The sequence below is a fragment of the Pseudorca crassidens genome, chromosome 1, assembly GCF_039906515.1.
Source record: "Pseudorca crassidens isolate mPseCra1 chromosome 1, mPseCra1.hap1, whole genome shotgun sequence".
Classification (NCBI taxonomy): Eukaryota; Metazoa; Chordata; class Mammalia; order Artiodactyla; family Delphinidae; genus Pseudorca; species Pseudorca crassidens.
In genome coordinates this window covers 184,342,099-184,361,820 of record NC_090296.1, presented here as the reverse complement: position 1 = coordinate 184,361,820, position 19,722 = coordinate 184,342,099, and the positions used below count along the sequence as shown (strand labels likewise).

The 19,722-nt window shown below is 36.7% G+C and overlaps 1 protein-coding gene across 6 annotated transcripts in view; it reads left to right on the top strand.

Annotated features, from left to right (window-relative positions):
* Nucleotides 1-19,722, top strand: part of NEBL (nebulette) — a 339,555-nt gene that overhangs the window by 213,552 nt on the left and 106,281 nt on the right. For 2 of the 6 annotated variants that reach the window (XM_067702916.1, XM_067702904.1), the window contains one exon: nucleotides 17,214-17,285. The exons of 2 other annotated variants lie outside the window; for them this stretch is intronic. In XM_067702916.1, the coding sequence (XP_067559017.1) occupies nucleotides 17,214-17,285 (72 nt within the window). Of the gene's footprint in view, nucleotides 1-14,410; nucleotides 14,486-17,213; nucleotides 17,286-19,722 lie in introns of all 6 variants that reach the window. 2 more of the 6 variants (XM_067702901.1, XM_067702902.1) reach the window with 2 other exon arrangements.

Below are 19,722 nucleotides of genomic sequence, written 5' to 3'. Positions count from 1 at the left end.
AATAAGTCTGGAAAATACAAATAAAATAGATTTTTAAAAGAATTATGTAGATTACTGAAATTGATGTTAGGGGAATTAGAATAGCTGAGCAAAGCAATAACTAAAGAAAACATTGAAAAATATTGTGAAATAATTATGAAAGGCTCCTGTCCCTGTTCTTGTCTTAGGGATGTTTAATTCTAAGAAATGGCTAAAGAAAAAAAGGATTTATAGGAAGAATCTAGTGTAATCTCATAGAAAGCAGTTCTAACAAGTAAGGCTGAATTTCATGGGAACTGTGAAGTTCTTAGAAAACAAACCTCTTTCATCATGTGTTTTAGCATACATACGGTTCTTTGTCTCTGTTTTTCTCTGAATACAGGATTTCTTAGCCTGCTTGGCATATGGTTGAAAAATAGCCACCCACCTGGCCTTATAGCTCTAGCACTCACCACTGTCTGATTATCTACAGCTAAATGTCTCTTGGTTCAAACACATAAACACTTTCTTATTGCTCAAGGAATGGCCAATGTACTTCTCCTCGAGTGAGGTGTTTGCTCTGGGTCTAATGAGCTATCGCTGAATAGTCAGGTCGTGTGAGTCATAGTCTCATAAGAGCCTGGGACCTGAGAATGGTTCACACAGGCAAATTTATTGATGTGTTTGCTACAGCTTATTGATGAGTCTGTCCTATTGTTTAGGAAACAACCATTTCAAAAGTACATAAATTGGCAGAGAGCACACAAAAAGGTGACAGCCTCAAAAGAAAACTCCAATTCATCAACATAAATGGCTCTAGTCATGAACATATTTGTGCATTTTCATCTACATACTATTATATAAACAAATGCTATAAAATTGTATTTATTCAAAGAATAATCTATAAAAAGTAGTATTTAATCTGAGAATGCAAGGATGGTTCAATATTAGGGCACCTATTAATAATAATATAATAAAACCAATATGCTGTCCATACCGATCAAAATATCAAATAAGAAAAGTGATCTGATGCTGGAAAAGTATTTGATACAATTCAACAATTCCTGATACAATATTTCAAACACTTGGCTTTCATGCTTTTTGCTACTTCCGGTACACTATGAACATTTATCATTTTTATAATCAGACAAAAATATGTAAAAGGTTTTAAAAGCCCCTCAGGGCAGTTAATTTTTTTTTTTTTTTTGTATTCCAAGTTCCTTATTCATGTAATTGTGTCTCAATAAATATTTCAAATGACGCATTCCATTAAAACAAAGTAGGTTTTGAGAACTGTTAAGAAAACAGAATAGAGAGAATTTTTCTTTTTCTCTTGGAACACCTTGTTTCAGGAGTGTGCCTTTTCCTATGTACAACATGAACAATCATCAGTGTTCATGAGGGTGAATTGCTTTTCTTTTAGAAGATACCTTTGAAAATTGTTCTCTTTTTCTCCGCGATTTGCTTCTCTGAACTCTTACCTCTTTTCCTGAGCTGAATCAGTGCCCTAATCTGACAGCTATGCATATCTAACTGATAGCTGTTACCCCACCTGAGCAATTCCATCTTAGATTCAACATGCTTGTGCCTGAGCCTATTTCCCTCTCTATCCCCACAACTCAAAATACCCTAGAATGATCTCTCTCCTCTCATTTTTGCTCCTTGTCTGCTGCCCAGCCTACATTTTTAGTGTCTCCCAACACTTTACCTTTATCAGCTTTCATAATCCTGGGTACAGGTTTTTATTTCTTACCTGGACTATTTTGCAGAAGTCTTCTGATATCCTTCTTCCTTCTATTTCAGCATATTTCACCTGCACTGCAACTAGAGTAATCTTTCTATATTTGACTTATATGTCACTCCTCTGCTTAAAACTTTGTGAGGCAGCATTTCTGATTGAATTATATTTAAAATTGTTGGCTTGGCATTTGAAAGCTGTCTTCATTTTGCCCTTCATGTATTCCTTACTCCTAGACCTTCCCCATGCACACTGAACTCATTTCTCATGGGGGCCATAGTGTGGTCATTCTGTTATCTTTTCTCATGCTTTGTCTTCCAGCCTTCCTTTTCTCACTTATGAAAAACTGACTTACCTTCATAATGTGCAGATCCAAGGCAATGTTCGTGAAACTTTAGAGTCTCCCTGATATTTGTGATTTCCTTCATTCTCCGAGCTGTCACAGCACTCTGTAATTCCCTGATGACTTCAGTGTATTTTCTGATTGTTTCATCTCTACTCATGGATTAAAAGCTTCTTGAGTATAAAGGGCTAGATTTTATTGTTTTATATTTCTTATAATGCCTAACATAGTGATTTATACATAATAGTTCAAACATTGATATTTTGAATCAAATACTGAATTATTTGAAAGTAATGTATATATGAACAATATACATTTGTATTTCAAACATGTCAGTGCCATTGTCTCCAAAGTATTCCTTTGGGAGATGGTAATACAACTGAAAATATAAAACAGAACTAATATAAATGAAGTTGGTCCTCTATTTTGTGTTGGTCATCTAGTGTCATTTTAAAAAAGTTATTTTTATTTTTTTCACATTTACATTCATATTTGCAGGACAACTAAAATATTATTAGTGTGAAGAATAATAAAAGTTATTATTATAACCTTGAGAGAGTATGTTAATTAAATTGAGGGTTAAGGAAAGATAGTGCTTAAGATAACTTCTTTCCCCATTTGTGATGACATGAAAACTTTATTTTCTTATATTGAGTCAAACTGCCAAGAAATTCTTGCAACAGACTGAGTGCTATGATAAATATCTGCTTTTTAGAGCTTTGGACAGTGTCATTGCTTGAAAAGCAAGCTTGAACTCCTCAAGAGATCATTGGAGAGATAAATGCTTAAAAGCTTTTCAAAGCCGTACTCTTGGCTCAATCAGAATTTAATTTCCCACTGATTATGGTTATATCGATTTTGGAACACAGGGCCATGTATATACTCAGCGTAGCTACGTCACTGATGATTTCCCATGCCTTGGGACTACATCACTGTTTTATGTGCATATGGAATCCACTTATATTTTCTTATATGTAAGTACCTTGAATTAAATACTCTGTTTTTAGACTAGACTATGAAAATGTTCTTGTAGTTGTTTAAAGGCTAAGTCTTTTTAGTAGTTAAAAACATTTTGATGTGTATGGAAATGGGCTTTATAAACATCCTGTACTTTATCGACCACTCAGTCATACCTGGTTAGGTTCTGACCTGTAGTCAAAATACAAAGGGTGTTTTTAAAAGTAGATTCCAGCTGTATGACATCACAGTGTTGAATGCACAGAGTGGTTATAAATGGTGAGGCAATACATAAAATATATAGAAGATCTTGGTTCTAGTCCTGTTGCTGTTAGTTTTAAGCAAGTGCTGTACCCTTTTGATCTTCAGTTTGGGGGTCCAGATAGTATTTACTTTCTAGAGAGTTGATGAGGATGCCAGGAGATAAGATATGTAAAGGACTTACCCCAGTGTCTACTATTGAACATAGTTGACTTCTATTACTCTTTGACCAAAAAAAAAAAAAAGTGATTTGATCAAAGAATTTGTTGATGATAATGTTTTCATCTTTGAATGCTTTGTACCATGGTGATTAGTAGATAAGATAAATTTGGTAATCAGGTAATCATACAATCTAAGAACTGGAAAGGCTGGCCTAATTTTTTACATTCGAGAAAATAAAGGACCAAAGACCTCAGGTGACCCACCAGCCACCACACAGCAGGTCAGTAGCAGAGTGGGGTTTTGAACCCAGATCTTGGGACTCCTCCTCCTGAGGCACTTTCTCCTCTCTGCACACCAGAGTGGTGCTTCCAGAGCTCACCCTTTCCAAGTGATGGTTCTGTGACTACAGTTCATTCAGTGAGGAGCTAGTGGGCTTCGTATCTCTTCCGTCCATAGTCACTCTTGCCTGGTCAGTCATAGTGTTTTTGCCAGGCTAAGAAGTAAAGTTCTGCTATCAGTTCGGTGTGGAATATGATCTCATGCATGTGTTCTGTTTTTTTAGTATAACATAAAGAACTTGAGCAGAAGCTCCATTATAACATATTTCATGAGTCAGTTATGATCTTCGTCAAATCATGGCCCAAATACAATGACTAGTCCTGTTTCTGAGATATAAACATTATAAAAGCCTGTAATATACTTTAAAAGATACATTCTTGATGATATTTTGAAAACTATTTAGTCCTTATAAACATTCGAACCTTTGAATATTTAAACAAAGATAGTGCTGTGTTTGGCAAAGTAAAAAAAAAAAATTAATAAAATACTGAACTTAAGATATAATAAAAAGAACAATAAAGAACTAGTTAAAGCACAGTCTTCTTTACAAGAAAGTCTTCTGTAACTCAATCCCAGAAGATTAGATTTTATAATAAAGATAATTTACCCCTTATAGAAATGTTTGTATTTTGAGTTGGCCACAGGTGGTCTCTAAAAGGAATCTTGTAAGGTTTATTTAGAAAATCTAAAGCTATTATGATAAGTTTTTAAAAACCCATACAGATGAATATTTTAAAATAGGATTATACAATTTAGCTATTTAATCTGATTAAATGAAAATCTGAGATTTCCTTACTCATGGCTGTTTGTACGAGAGAGTAATGTAAATACTACAAAGAACTGTCAAAGGAAATAACATATCTAATGATTTTAAATCCTAAAATAAGAAACCAAGTACAGCCTTGATCAAATGCACACACAGTGATATTTCTGTAAGAAAAAAATATTTCATAGGACTATGATGATAGTGGTGTAGTATCAAAGCTTAATTAAAAATCTTGAAAAAATCAGCAAACTTTATACCTAAGTAAAATTTTGACATAAAAAAGACCCTCAGAGTGGGGGAAAAAAGACCCCCAGAGTGGGAAACTTCACTTTTTTGGACAGTTTATAGAAAACCTTAAAAGTAGCTACTTGATGCTTTAAAAATGTAGATTTACAAGAAATGGCTAGAGAACATTCAGTTAAAAAATTATCCATTTTGTTAAATGAAATTCTCATTTTCATCTCAGGAACGCATATGAGGCCAGTATTTCTTTTATACAATTATAATTGCTTTTAAATTTGGCGGTGAATTTTTCCTAGTATTCTAGTCTAAATCTAGAGAATTCTTCAGGTTTTTTGGTAAGTTATCTTCATCAGTTTTGTGTCAATCAGAGAAACCTTACCATAAAAGTCATTGCTATCACACTGTTTTCAAAGAATGCTTAACAATATTCTGAACTGTTTCATATTGAATCCCATTAAAAGAAAACACACCAGGGCTTCCCTGGTGGCGCAGTGGTTGAGAGTCCGCCTGCCGATGCAGGGAACACGGGTTCGTGCCCCGGTCCGGGAAGATCCCACATGCCGCGGGGCGGCTGGGCCTGTGAGCCATGGCCACTGAGCCTGAGGGTCCGGAGCCTGTGCTCCGCAACGGGAGAGGGCACAGCAGTGAGAGATCGGCGTACCACACACACACAAAAAAAACAACAAAAGAAAACACACCAGATCTTTTTGGGTGTCAAGGCAGCTATGTAGAAAGAGCAGGCTCTATTTGGTTACAATGAAATCTGCCTCTTAAATTATTTTCCATTCCACTTCCTTCATTTGCGTGTGCAATGTCTTATATGCATCTGAATTATCATTAAGAGGACCACAAACACAGACTTTATGACCTCAGTATATGATGATCAGAAGAGAAAAAGCACTGCTTAAATAAATTTGAAATCTTATTATTTAGAACGATTTCAACATGCAGGTAAGGAACAGAATAGCACTATGGCATAATGGTATATCTTGAAATGAGTATTTAAAATTTTGGGAGATTAGTTTCTTAGGTTGCCTGGTGACACTTGGTCCATTTACTAGGAGATATAGGCTTTTGTTGTTGTTACACTGCTTCATGCGAGGTGCCGGCTCCTAACAGCTCATCCCAGCCAATTGTGTTCCACCCTCCCTCTCTCCCTCCCACCCTTCCTTCCTTTCTTTCCCTGGGAAAGATGGTTGTTAAATATTTGCTGGCTCACTACTGCTTATAAATGTACCATCAATGAATGAACAGCAGGAAAGCTTCTCAGATTAGGTTGTGTCAGGTCAGGGATGCTCATCATGCTTTCACTGTCACCTGCTTTTGCCTTTGATTCTAACTCTGGGGGAGTCTTGCTTTTACCCATCCCAGGAACCAAATTGTGTCTATACCACAAGTACTCTTCCTTTCAAGAACCATCAGTAACGACAATTCCTTTGAAGTTGGAAATCAAAAAAGATAATAGAAAATAATAATATTGCTACCAGAAGTCAGTCAGTGAGTCAGCGTTCTGTTATTGCTCTATGGTCTAGTGGGTTTTACACGCACTGAAGTAACACGGACCTGGGTTTGAATCTCCTACTGTGAGAACTTGGGCGAGTTCACTCTGCGTCTCAGTGTCTCATCTGTGAAATGGGTGTTGGGAGGTTTAAGTAGGATTTTATATGTAAAGCCCAAGGCAAGTGCTTGGCATGTGGCAATTACCCTTTCATGCCCTCTCAGAGTACCTGGTAGGGGCCAGAAGAGGGGGCTTCTAAGAGTTCTTGACTGACGCCCTCCATTTTTTTTTGTGTGTGTGTGTGTTTGCGGTACGCGGGCCTCTCACTGTTGTGGCCTCTCCCATTGCGGAAAACAGGCTCCGGAGGCGCAGGCTCAGCGGCCATGGCTCACGGGCCCAGCCGCTCCGCGGCATGTGGGATCTTCCCAGACCGGGGCACGAACCCGTGTCCCCTGCATCGGCAGGCAGACTCTCAACCACTGCGCCACCAGGGAAGCCCTGCCCTCCATTTTTATATGGAGTTATCTTTCTCCAAAATTTTCAGCAGAGTTTGTATGAGGGATAACACAAATGAAATTGAAGGCTTTGGATATCATTTTATGTAACAGTATTTTTGATTCAAACACTTCATGGCAATTGGATATTATTAAAGATCCAGGCAGTTTAAAAATAGCCATTTTGCTGGCTCCATCAAGGAAAGAAGCTGGGTCTTCTGTGGAACAGAAATAAGACGTGCTGCATTTCCCTTAATTCCTCAAGATCTTTTCTGTTGAGTATTTGAAGATTTCAAGTTTTTAATAGAAAAGTCTCATTTCAGTAAAACACTTAGGTTCTTTAAGTGGTCCATCAGTTTCTTTATTAAAATCTCATACTTCATTGTGACATTGCCTTTCAACATGGTTTAAAAAGGACTTAACCTGGCCATATCGATGAAGAAATTGCTGGTGTGTTTTAAATTGCACAATGTGAGTCAAAAATGTGAGTTTCAGAAAAATGGGAGTATTGATGGAGGATATTTCACTATTTGGGCTTTTGTTATTTAGAGAGAAAAAGAGTGAATATTTATTATTCACTCATATAATTATCTATTTGTTAGATAGATAATTAATGAGTGAATATTTATCCTGAAAACTGCTGGGACTTTAAATATGTCATTCTCATTAATGAAACAAGATAGCATTTTGAAAATACACCTTTGGTGAAGTTAATTAAAACATAATTTAAAGAGTTAATTCATTATTTATAATAACAATTTAAACCCTTTAATAAAATACATTCCCATACAAAGGACTCTGATTTAGATAGTTTTGGAAACTAAAATAGATTTCAGTTTTTATTGCTTGATTATTAGGATTCTGAAATTCTCCTCTCAAGAAATTGAATTTTAAATGTATTTTTTCATATTTAAATTATATGTGATCAAAAATGAAAAAATAGCTAATGATTTCCAGTCTCACAGCATTACCATAGCGCTGCACTGTCCACTGTGGAGCCGCAATCCAATATGGCTCATCTGAATTGAGATGTGCTGTAAGTGTAAAATTAAAACACACGGGATTTCAAAGGCCTCGTATAAAAAAAAGATAAAATATCACATATGTTGAAAGATAATATTCTGGATATATTGAGTTATATAAAACATATCATTAAAATCAATTTAATCTGTTTCTTTTTTTAATGTGGCAACTAAAATATTTAAAATTACATATGTGGCTCACATTACAATTCTATTGGACAGAGCTGCTCCAGAGAATGATTTTGGAAATAGTTAAAACAACATAGATAGACTTTGCCTGGGAGATGTCACTTTATGAGCAAATCAAAAATAGGCCAAGCATATTGGGGTTATGAAGAAAAATTTTGCACATACAACTTAAGAAAAAAAAGATGGATGGAGAAAACCACTGTAGATATAACTAGTGTACAAAAGAACAGAAAATTGATATCTACAAAATTATTTGAACATTGATAAAAACTTTTAAAAACATGCTGCTACATTTTTGAAAATGCAGCTTTGGTTTTTTATTTATATTTAATTAAAAAAATTGAAGTATAGCTGATTTACAGTGTTGTTAGAGAATGCAGGTTTTGTAAGTCCAACAAATTTATCATAGTATAAAAAATATGTATTTTTAACTGACTATACTAGTGAACATTGACTATCACATGTATATTTAGTATCTGAAATATACCGGAGATGCAAAGCCTAGTACAATACATGATATAAAGTAGATTCTCAATAAATATTTAATGAATGAATATGTGATTGAAATAGGAGAGGGTAGAGATTTTTGTTGGTGTTGTTCATTGATTATCTGAAGAGATTAAAATTAAAATAGTGCCTAGCCCATAGAATGCACACAAGAAATATTTGTGAAATGAATGAAGTTAGACACACACACATTAAATCATGAAGAAGATAAAGTCCTCAGAGAGAAATTACCACCAATATATGTTAAACTAGTTCTCACTATTCAAAGGGTACCAGTTATTTTAAAACATCACTAAATTTATAGCTGTTTTAACGATACATTTACTTTAATAATGGTCTTATTTTGATAGTATCTTATATTTTGAGTTACACATGAAGAAACTCCATGGAAACAGTTGGAACAAAACTCAGGAATTAGTGCTTCAAAAGTTCCAAACTTGCGAAGGTCAGTTGTGTTGTTTTCCTTGGCTTAACTGATATTGAAATCATGACTTCAAGATAGAAATACTTAGCGAATTTAGTAATTGGATGCTTAAGGTTCAAGTAGAAATATCGATAATGCTTATTTAGTAAAAAGTATAAAAAAATAGGTGCGTTGTTTTTGTTTTTGTTTTGCGGTATGCGGGCCTCTCACTGTTGTGGCCTCTCCCGTTGCGGAGCACAGGCTCCGGACGCGCGGGCTCAGCGGCCATGGCTCACGGGCCCAGCTGCTCCGCGGCATGTGGGATCTTCCCGGCCTGGGGCACGAACCCGTGTCCCCTGCATCGGCAGGCGGACTCTCAACCACTGCACCACCAGGGAAGCCCAATAGGTGGCGTTTTAATAAGTAAACTGTAACTGTAACATCGTAGAAGTGTGAAGTTTATATCATAAACACATTTAACATAATTTCCATTTATTTGGGAGGATATATAATATAAATATATTTCCCTTGAATATTTTTCTTCATTAGACTGATAAAATTGGGAATAATTTCTTCACTGTGAGTTTTCATAAAGTCCAGGTAAGAGGGGTATTTCAATTGGCTAATGATAAAATGAAGGGGTAAAAATTAAATTCAAGGCAAATGAAGGGAACAGAGTAGGTGTAAAGGAGATGTTTTTGCAGTTAATTGACCAGGAACTGTGTTATTCGTAAAGGTTCATGGCTCAAACCCGCTTAGGCTTATTGTGTTAGGAAAAGTGATTTCCATACATTTACTTCAGGGAGCTCTCCCTGCCGCCCTCATCTCTCCCCACTGTATGCTCCAGTGACACTGAACTCTTGGTTCCTCCAAATCTTGTCTCTGGGTCTTTGCAAATGTTCTTTGGATGTCTTCCCTACACCCTGTTTCTTTGCCTAATTCCAGCTTAAATATTCTCTCTAGAGGGAGATCTGCCCATTCCTTGGTTTCTGCTAAATCTTCTTGTTATGAGCTCATGTAACTCCCTACTTGCATTTTAGAGACATTGTTAAACTTTCTCCAAAAAGGGCTGAATTTGTTGAGTTTTACATATGTTTACATAAGTTATTGTTCTAATGGCTGTTTCCAATATGCTCTTCAACTCCAAAGCCTTTCCCTTTTTCCTTGACTATAAGAACTTCCTCATTATTTCCACATTTTAATATATGATTCTTCCCGTCTGGAAACATGAGAGAAACAGCTTTTCTCCATAAATGACTAGGAAATTATCTACTGCGTTTTCATAAAATTCATAAATCATGTAAGCAGGACATGTTATGAATTAATTGGTGGGACATCTATCTCGGAAGGGTTAAAGAATTGCCAACACTGATCAAGCCTGCTCTCTCTGGCTGTTGATATGGTGTTGACAGCCAAGCAAAGAGCTTCTTCAATAAATCCACTCTCATATTCAAGTTTTTCCAGATGTGAGAAGTAATTAAGTCTTTGCATTTATTGAAGCCTTGTACGCTTTTCAAGAGGGAACTGGCAGCTGTGATGAATTAACTCTGCCTGAGTGCATGTGTGTGTTGTGTGTGTGTTTTGCGTGTGAATGTACATATATACAAGCACACGTGGCATTTGCCAATAGTCAAATGAGATCAGACCTTTAAAAAAAACAAAACAAAACAAAACAAAAAGCTAATTTTCATAAATACCAAAAATTTTTACAGCTATATCTCACAATTTAGAGACTAGGGCTTTATCCAGTAATACCTTCTCAATTTCTGCTTTTGCTGAATGTTAAAGAGAAGAAATGAAATCATTTGCATCTGTTAAAGGATTTTCTTAAGAAAAGGTGAAATCATGATACTAGTAAAGCATAAAAGGAGCACATTTCAAAGATTTTAACTCATGAATTAAAGAGGCCACCAATAAGATGTTACAGTTGGTTCAAAGGTGAATTTGAAGGACCAAACGTAAATGAGTAATAAGGAATTTGGAATTGAATTTACAGATAGATACAAAAGGGTCTATCAACAAGCCAATAATCAATTGCTTTTCCCCCAGGACACAATTAATTTGCATTTGTATGGCTAAAGCATCATTAGCATTGTTACCAGTTTTCAACAGTTTAAGGTGTGGTAAAGTAGTTCAAAGACAGTGAAAGGCCAAGTTAGCCAGAAGGTAACACTAGTTAAGACATGGTGTAATTTTCTGTGTGTGTCAGTTTCAAAGTCTTTCACAATTTTTCCTGACACATCTCACACAGAACTTCAGGAAAGGGATACTTTTTGGGATAGCCAAGCTGTTTTTTCATGCTTGACCCTTTGGTTCTGATTGCAAGCCATTCAGAGGCCATTCAAACCTTGGGCTTCTCTCAGTGGGAAGGATTGCGGAAGTGTTTATGGTTTTAGTTTTGTGGTTATTAAATTGGAACAAATATCTCAAGTAAGCAGCAAATTAAATCAAAGTCTTTCAGTTCACTTGGTGGTTATGTTAATGTAGACTCTGAATAAGAGGGCTTATTTTTTCCTGTCAATATGCTTAGAAGAATAGGTATTTTACATTTTGGCATCCCAACCTGAAAATTGTTGAGCCAATTTTTGGTTTCTTGTTCTTCTCCAACACCAGTCTAGATGTGTGGCTTTCATTTGTCAGTAGGATCTGTATTTGTGAAAATAGGAGTATGAATATAGAAAAACACTAATAAATCTTATTTTAATGGCAAAATTGATTATGGTTGACAGTTATTCAGGTTGTTTTGTATTCTTTTGATTTCTAATTAACAAACAGTAATGGAATAGCCATTAGGAAGGAGAAGATAGGCTAAATGAATGTTAATTGTAAAAATAGATTGGGCTAATAATAAGCAGAACTCTTCTCTTTTATAAAGAAGACAAAATGCCCTAGAGAGCTTACATGTCTTGTTTTAAAAAAAATTTTCTCTCCCTCATCTATTAGTAAAGTTCTCTTTTGGATAGATGCCAAACGATGAAGAAATACATGAGGCAAAAGTAAAATAACCAGGGATTTAACTGAGAAGCAGGAACCTTTTGGGGATAGTCATAAAAGAAACCCAGGCAACTGAAAATGAGTACATGAAAAGACTGCCAAGGCAGGCGGACAAGTCAGATGAACTAATTTCTCTCATCTACCATTTAGGGGGAATATATATATATATATATTTTTATAAATGTATTTATTCATTTTTGGCTGTGTTGGGTCTTCCGTTTCTGTGCAAGGACTTTCTCCAGTTGAGGCCAGCGGGGGCCACTCTTCATCGAGGTGCGCGGGTCTCTCACTGTCACGGCCTCTCCCGTTGTGGGGCACAGGCTCCAGACGCGCAGGCTCAGTAGTTGTGGCTCACGGGCTCAGTTGCTCCGCGGCATGTGGGATCTTCCCAGACCAGGGCTCGAACTCGTGTCCCCTGCATTGGCAGGCAGATTCTTAACCACTGCACCACCAGGGAAGCCCTAGGGGGAATATTTTTTAATAGGAAATGTTGAATTAATTTTCAAAGTGGAAATATTCAGTTTATCTCTGTAAATGTTCCTTCACACAGAGCTGTATCTCAGTCTATTTCAGTTGTTTAATATGGATTTTCATTTGCAAGTCACTTCATCACCATGTTGGGGAAGAACACATTTTCTATCACTGTAGAGAAAAGAAAGGAGAAAGAAGTGAAATAAGTATGAAACATTTCTCAAAATCCAAGAGATTCTTGTTGTATGTGACCTTAAGAACGTGAAGACAGTCGAGCACTGCATGGCTTGTGATGGTGATATAGACTTGTTTCTTTGGCCAGGGGCTGTGTCCCCAGAGACCTGAATGACTCCCCCCCCCCCGCCCCCCAGGACCTGGCAGTTGTTACAGAAATATATTTGGTTACACATAAACATCAAACTATAAAAAGGTGGAAGACTTCTCTATTACAAATACACAAGTTAGCTCTTATCTTTGGGCTTTTATGCTGCATGAGGCCCTCCTGGGCTTTATATATATATATATATATATATATATATATATATATATATATTTTTTTTTTTTTTTTTTTTTTTTTTTTGCGGTACTCGGGCCTCTCACTGTTGTGGCCTCTCCCGTTGCGGAGCACAGGCTCCAGACGCGCAGGCTCAGCGGCCATGGCTCGGGGGCCCAGCCGCTCCACGGCATGTGGGATCTTCCCGGACCGGGGCATGAACCTGTAGTCCCCTGCATCAGCAGGCGGACTCTCAACCACTGCGCCACCAGGGAAGCCCTGATGTGGACCATTTTTAAAGCCTTTATTGAATTTGTTACAATATTGCTTCGTTTTATGTTTTGGTTTTTTGGCCCCGAGGCATGTGGGATCTTAGCTCCCCCACCAGGGATCAAACCCCCACCCCCTGCATTGGAAGGCGAAGTCTTAATCACTGGGCAGGCAGGGAAGTCCCCCTACTGGCCTTTAAAAACATATTGATGGTATAGAATTTACCCTTTCAAATGAGGAGATCCTTTCATACCAAGTACTTTCCCTGGAACTGTGTACCTTTATTTGATAGTTGAAAACTCTTTTGTTTGTAAGGGGCTTTCCTATTTTTTAGGTGCTTTCCTTGTATTAACTTCTGGCAATTCAGTTTTTCTGCTTAACGATGGAGAATTAGAGGCATAGAGGGATTAAATAATTTCCCCTAGAGAATGTGGGTGAGCCAGACCTGGAAGTAGGGAGTCTAGCTGTAGATAATGTGATTCCCACCTTGGTCTCATTCTCAACCAGGGCATGGGTAGAGTGCGAAAGTAAAAAATAGACAACATAAATGAAATGCTCAGTAAGTGAAAGGGATTAGCAACTACACAGATATTCCCTTTTGGGGTGCCCCAAGATGCAAATATGTATTAAAGTACAACATTTAACATGGTTTAAAAAAAAAGAGGATAATGGGGGAATTTTGAAACATGATAGCTATCCATGAACACTTTCTTCATATTCCCCAAGTTACATTTTGGAGCTATTGACAAGAGAGCGTTGCTGTAATTAAGTTCAGGGCTTAAAATATTTTAGAGAAAACTTTACGTGAATTTTATATTATACCTACAGGTGAAAAGAAAAAAGATGTATTCAATCAAAAGTAATAATGTATCTAGCTTGCCAAACACTCCATTAAGGAGTTCCTCCAGCAAATCTTGAGTGATGGTTTTTTAAAACAATTCCTATCTCATTTTAGCACAAAGTATATTTTACTCACCATTGCATCTCTAATACCCAGCACAGTGCCTGGCATAACTACCCACGTTTCTTCGCATGAATGAACGTAGGGCTCTAGTTAAATTCTGGTCCTAGTGCTCCCTTGAGTAACTTTGTGAATAAGACAAATCATTAATTTCTCTTGACCTCAATTTTGTCCTCTGTGAAAGAGAGGGCTTTAGTAGGATTGATTCCTTAAGGACCCCTGTAGCTTTAAAATTCTGATTCTAAAATCTCAAATGGAAAATGCGTGTTCACATTGTATATGGTGTTTGTTTTTGCTTTCAAAACTTGTGTGCATAATCTCAACAGATCACTTTCTTCCAGCACAGTGGAGAGACAATAAGAATTTATTGTATGGTGGGAAATGAGAAAAGTAGCAGCCACTGAAGTCTGACGCAGGTAATTCACTGTGGGGAATAGATGTCACCATGGGCATCGCAGGTATTGTCACCTCAGACACTAGCCAGGCAGTGCATCTTAGGCAGCTCTGCCAAGATTTTCTCCCTGCGCTTTTAGAAGTTTGCGAGAAAAGCTTATAGAAAGTGCTCTTTTCCCCATTTCCCAATAAAGATAATGTAATAGAGCTTCTATGGAATATTAGAAGAGTCTTTTGGCAGAGAACTTGAGGGAAACAAGCAGAGTCTACACATTCTGCTCCTTTATGGAACGAATATCATGTACAGAGAATTTCCTTGTAGAATTCTCTACATAGGCATGACAGGACTATGATTTTAAAGTTAAGGTTTCCAATTTCAGCACCCTTGGGGCATTTCTTCTTGGCATTTTGCCGGTAAGCAGGATATGTGATGCCATTAAGTTAGCCTGTATTAAAAGTCATTTTGGGCTTCCCTGGTGGTGCAGTGGTTGAGAGTCCGCCTGCCGATGCAGGGGACGCGGGTTCATGCCCCGGTCCGGGAGGATCCCACATGCCGCGGAGCGGCTGGGCCCGTGGGCCATGGCCGCTGAGCCTGCGCGTCCGGAGCCTGTGCTCCACAACGGGAGAGGAGAGGCCGCAACAGTGAGAGGCCCGCGTACCGCAAAAAAAAAAAAAAAAAGTCATTTCATGAAACAGTCAACTACTCTTATAGAATACAACGTTGTTTCAGAATAAAACAATGTTTGCCCAAGTAATATTTCACAGAAGAATGTTAGTTTTCTAGAGTATCAGATGTCAATAAAAAAATAGGTAGGTAGGTAAGTAGGTAGGTAGATAGGTTAGATTAGATGAGATGAATAGGTTTCATATTTGGGAAATGCTGGGTTAAGCAAACTTAATAGTTTTCTTGGTTGTGGGTCTTCGTAGAGCTTCTAATGTGCCATTGTGCCATGTGGATCTCTAAGTGGCAGGGGGAGAGATTAGTATATGGGTTTCCCCAAACATATTCGTTGAAGAAACCCCCTTTTCCCCTCCAAGTATTCTGTGGAACTTTAGCTTCATAGAACACAATTTGAGAAATAATCTATACATGATGACTGTATAGAATTTTTTTCTTTTTGGAATTTTTAGGCAAGGCCAAGGTAATTTTAAAAATTTAAAACTAAATATGATATTAAGAGAAAACAGTATTACTTGTCTACCTAGAATGATTTTTTTAAAAAAAAAACTTGCTTTTTAATTAATTAATTAATTACTTTTTGGCTGTGTTGGGTCTTCGTTTCTGTGCGAGGGCTTTCTCTAGTTGCGGCAAGCGGGGGCCACCCTTCATTGCGGTGCGTGGGCCTCTCACTATAGAATGATGTATTTTTTGATTAAAGTTATATTTTATATCATTAGTTTCATTATTCACCTTAGGGTATTTTTTTATTATGTCCCACATTGATATGCTATGGCTTTATAAATATTAATTTATCCTAGGATTTAAATAACCAAATTTGATAAATTGAGCTGTATAGTCTTAGAATTACCTCAATTGACATTAAAGGATTAGTTTTGAGAAATATATTTTAAATTATATAACATATACCACATTATAAATATTGTTATAGTTTATTTTTCCAAACATTTCCAAGCATGTATTACACATTGTGAAATATACAAGTAACTAGTGGATTTGTAAAAATTGACACAGTGGGCAGAATTGAAAAAGGGTAATTATTATTTTTTGAAACAATGTTTCTAGAATTCTTAAATGATATATCAGCTTATGTTAACTGCAGCTTCTCATGTTTAATGATGTTTACAATTAAAATAATACAATAGCAATATAAGATTAACAGTCATAATTAACTCAGAATAGATTCTTTGAAGTGGTTCAAAAGGTTTTTCGTAATAAATTACTAGCCTTTAATCAGTTAATATAAAGTATTTTTTTTTAGACTGGAGAAGTACATGTATGTCTCATAAAAAATTTAATTTAGGTTAATAAAATGAGTTTGAATGATCCAGATTCACCATACCAAATCTGGGATATGTCTGACATTCCAGTGAAAGCTTTATTTAGATGGAGTTGAGGAATCTTTGAGATAATAGGCTTTGCACTCTGCTATCTTGAGTGTTACAGCTGAGTGGTTCACCCAGAATCTTTAAGTCTTTTTCAATAAGACTTTTTCAAAGTCTTATTCAATGAAATAATATTTCATTGAATTCATGAAATATTAATAAGTTGTCTCTTTTGGATTTCTTAACCAGTTTAGAGAATGTTGACTTTAAACGTTCTCAAAATTGAATTTTGCCTGTTAAAATAGTATTTCCGCTTATGAGGCTCGCTCTGGCCGACCTCAGTGATGCTGCTCCATCCACTCACACCCGCTGTGATAAGGAGGATGAAGTGTGAGCTAAATAGGGAGGAGGCCTGGGCACGGTCATTTTTGCCAGAACACAGAAACGCCAAGACCTCAAGGTGCCGTAGTATAGAAAAAGGTGCTGCACTAGTGAATTAAAAAAAAAAAAAAATATATATATATATACACACACACACACACACACACACACATATAGAAAGAGTAGAAATGAGGGTCCCTGTATTTGAGGATGTGAAAGATGAAACTGAAGAAGAAAAAACAGGGGAAGAAGAAAATGAAGAAGACAAGGTGGGTGAGAAGGCATTGCTGAAGAACGGTATTTGTTCCTCGAGGTCGATGATTAGAAAAATGTTCCCTTTTCTTTTCTTCTTTTTTTTCTGGACAGGTGTTCTTTAAGCCTGTTATTGAAGACCTGAGCATGGAATTGGCCAGAAGATGCACCGAACTCATTAGTGATGTAAGTGGCTTAAGTAATTTTTGCCTGATTTTGCATTGCACGTGTGGCACTATTATGTCATAGAATCAGAGAGCTGAGGGGAAAACCTTGAAATCATTTATTTAAAACATTGTGATTTTCCAGATCATGGATATTTTAGGTGATTTTCCCAAGGTCTCCCAGACAGAGAATTTCTGTGGGGACAGGTCTCCGTGTTGTTAAGCCAGAATCTTGTCCCTTCTTGAATTTCAGTGTCACTCTGTCATGAAATCATAAAGCATCGAATTTCAGAACATACTCCATTGAGAACCCAAAGCTTTTTTACAATTTGTATAATGATGTAATTTGTTTTGAGAGGATCTCTATCTAAATGAATGATTTTTAGCATTTTGGGGAACTTTTTTGGAATCTGATGAATTCAGTAGTTTTCCAAACCAGAATCATGCATATACCTGCATGTAACACTTATTAACAATTTAGGATTCACGGATTACTGAACTGTGTGTTGAGAGCCTTGAACTATATGATGATGATGGATATTAGTGAAAGGAGCATTTTTGTTGTGACTTTTTTCGTTAACTGGGATCGGTTTATGTTATATTTCAAGGGAATCCTAGAATTATGGAATTAATTCATATGTATATATCTCTATATTTATCTGTCTACCTGTCTATCTATAGTAAATATGTAAACTAGAATTACAGAAGCACAGGGAAATGTGTTCTTCACTCGGGATGAGAGCTTAGATGATCCTCACTGGAACAGTTGTAGGAAAGTCGCTGGTACACAGGAAAGATGGCTCGTGAAGCGTGAACGGGTGCCTGTCTTATTTAGAGAGGGGAGCAGAGAACTGTTTGTTTCTGTTGTTGTTAAGCAAAGTGATCAGAATATTTTACAAACATTTGTTTGTGGAGGAAGTCAATCCTGGGCCTTACGGTCATGTGCCGGTCTGTTCTCCAAAGTCAGCCTGCCTGAGTCAGTTTCACAGTAACTCTGGGCAGGCTGGCTGGGCTCAGTTCCTCAAGGGCAGCATTTCTAACAGTAAGATTAAGAAATCGTAACACATCTGACGTGTTTAGTAAATTGTCTGGAACGTTGTGAGTACTCAAGAGATGCTAGCTGTTATTAACTACTGCCTCTGTAAATTAATTTTGTATCTGTCCAATCACATTTTATATATGATTCTGTATTCCCTTCTGGTTAGTCAGAAAGAGCCAGAGGATGGTGGGAATCAGACCCCTTCCTGTATACTTGACATGCAATGTAACCAAATTTTAAATTGAGTATTTCTTTGTGCCATTGCTTAATAATAGTCACAAGCTAATGTATGTAAAAGTTCTTTGTAAACTCTAATAATAATGAAATGATGATGACAGCAACGATAATAATAGCAGCAACAGTTAAGATCTATTGAGTACTATGTGCCAGGCCTTGCAACTTGTGAGACAGATTCTCTCGTTTTCCCATTTTAGAGGTGAAGAAGAGAAGGCTCAGAGAGGTTAAGTAACCTCCTTGGGTCACACAGTTAAGCAGTGGGGAGTAGGACCTGAACACAAAGTCCTCTCTCGTAGCCAGTTTGCCATGTTCTCTCTCACTGTAGCTTTCATGCAGTTTACCTTAGCTTTATCATTATGTGTTACACAAATATTAGTGATAGTAATGTGACCATTTAAAACCTTAAGTTCCATAACTCTGGAGATAGTACCTCTTCTGGTGTTGTTATGTTTTGTTTGAAGTGTATTTGTGGCTGAGCTAAATTCTATAAACCATTAAACTAAAGTGGCAACTTTAGTTAGTAGGTGATTTTGTTGGAGTTGTTTTGGATGAGAGCATCTCTCAGTGACTTCAGTCTTGTGGGGAGGGGTGATGGCCTTTACCGTTTTGCCAAAGCGAAAGCCACGTTATTCCACTCTCATGCAGGTGACATCAAATGCGTGGGAGTAATTTCTGTTTAGTATAGGTTTATATTGCAAGGCAGAATGCCTGTACTACTTAAATATTTAGATCATATTGCTGTGGTCTCGTTTATATCTGTGTGCATGTTTACATTTTATTTCCAAAGAGAATTCCATACTTATTAAGATACTGGTTTAATTTTTGGAATTTTTATATCTCCCAACGAACAGTCTGAACAATGACTTTGTTTCTAAAAAAATGAAGAGTTTGTACAGTCATTTGAAAATTAGATTTTAATTTACCCTTTCTGGAAGGGCTTCAGGTATTGGACTAAATCAAATTTCTGGTTTTTTAGAAGTGTGGTTAAATAATATTATCAAGTAATAACTTGCTCATTCACTCTTGGTGTCATCAATGTTTTTATACGGAGCCGATGAACTTAGATTTGAAGTTCTTTTCTCTGTTGTGTTGTCTGCATGTCTAGATGGTTGTCTAAAATGTATATTTGAAATTGCATCAATACGGAGCTGAAAACGAATATAAAAAAGGACGAATTGAGTTA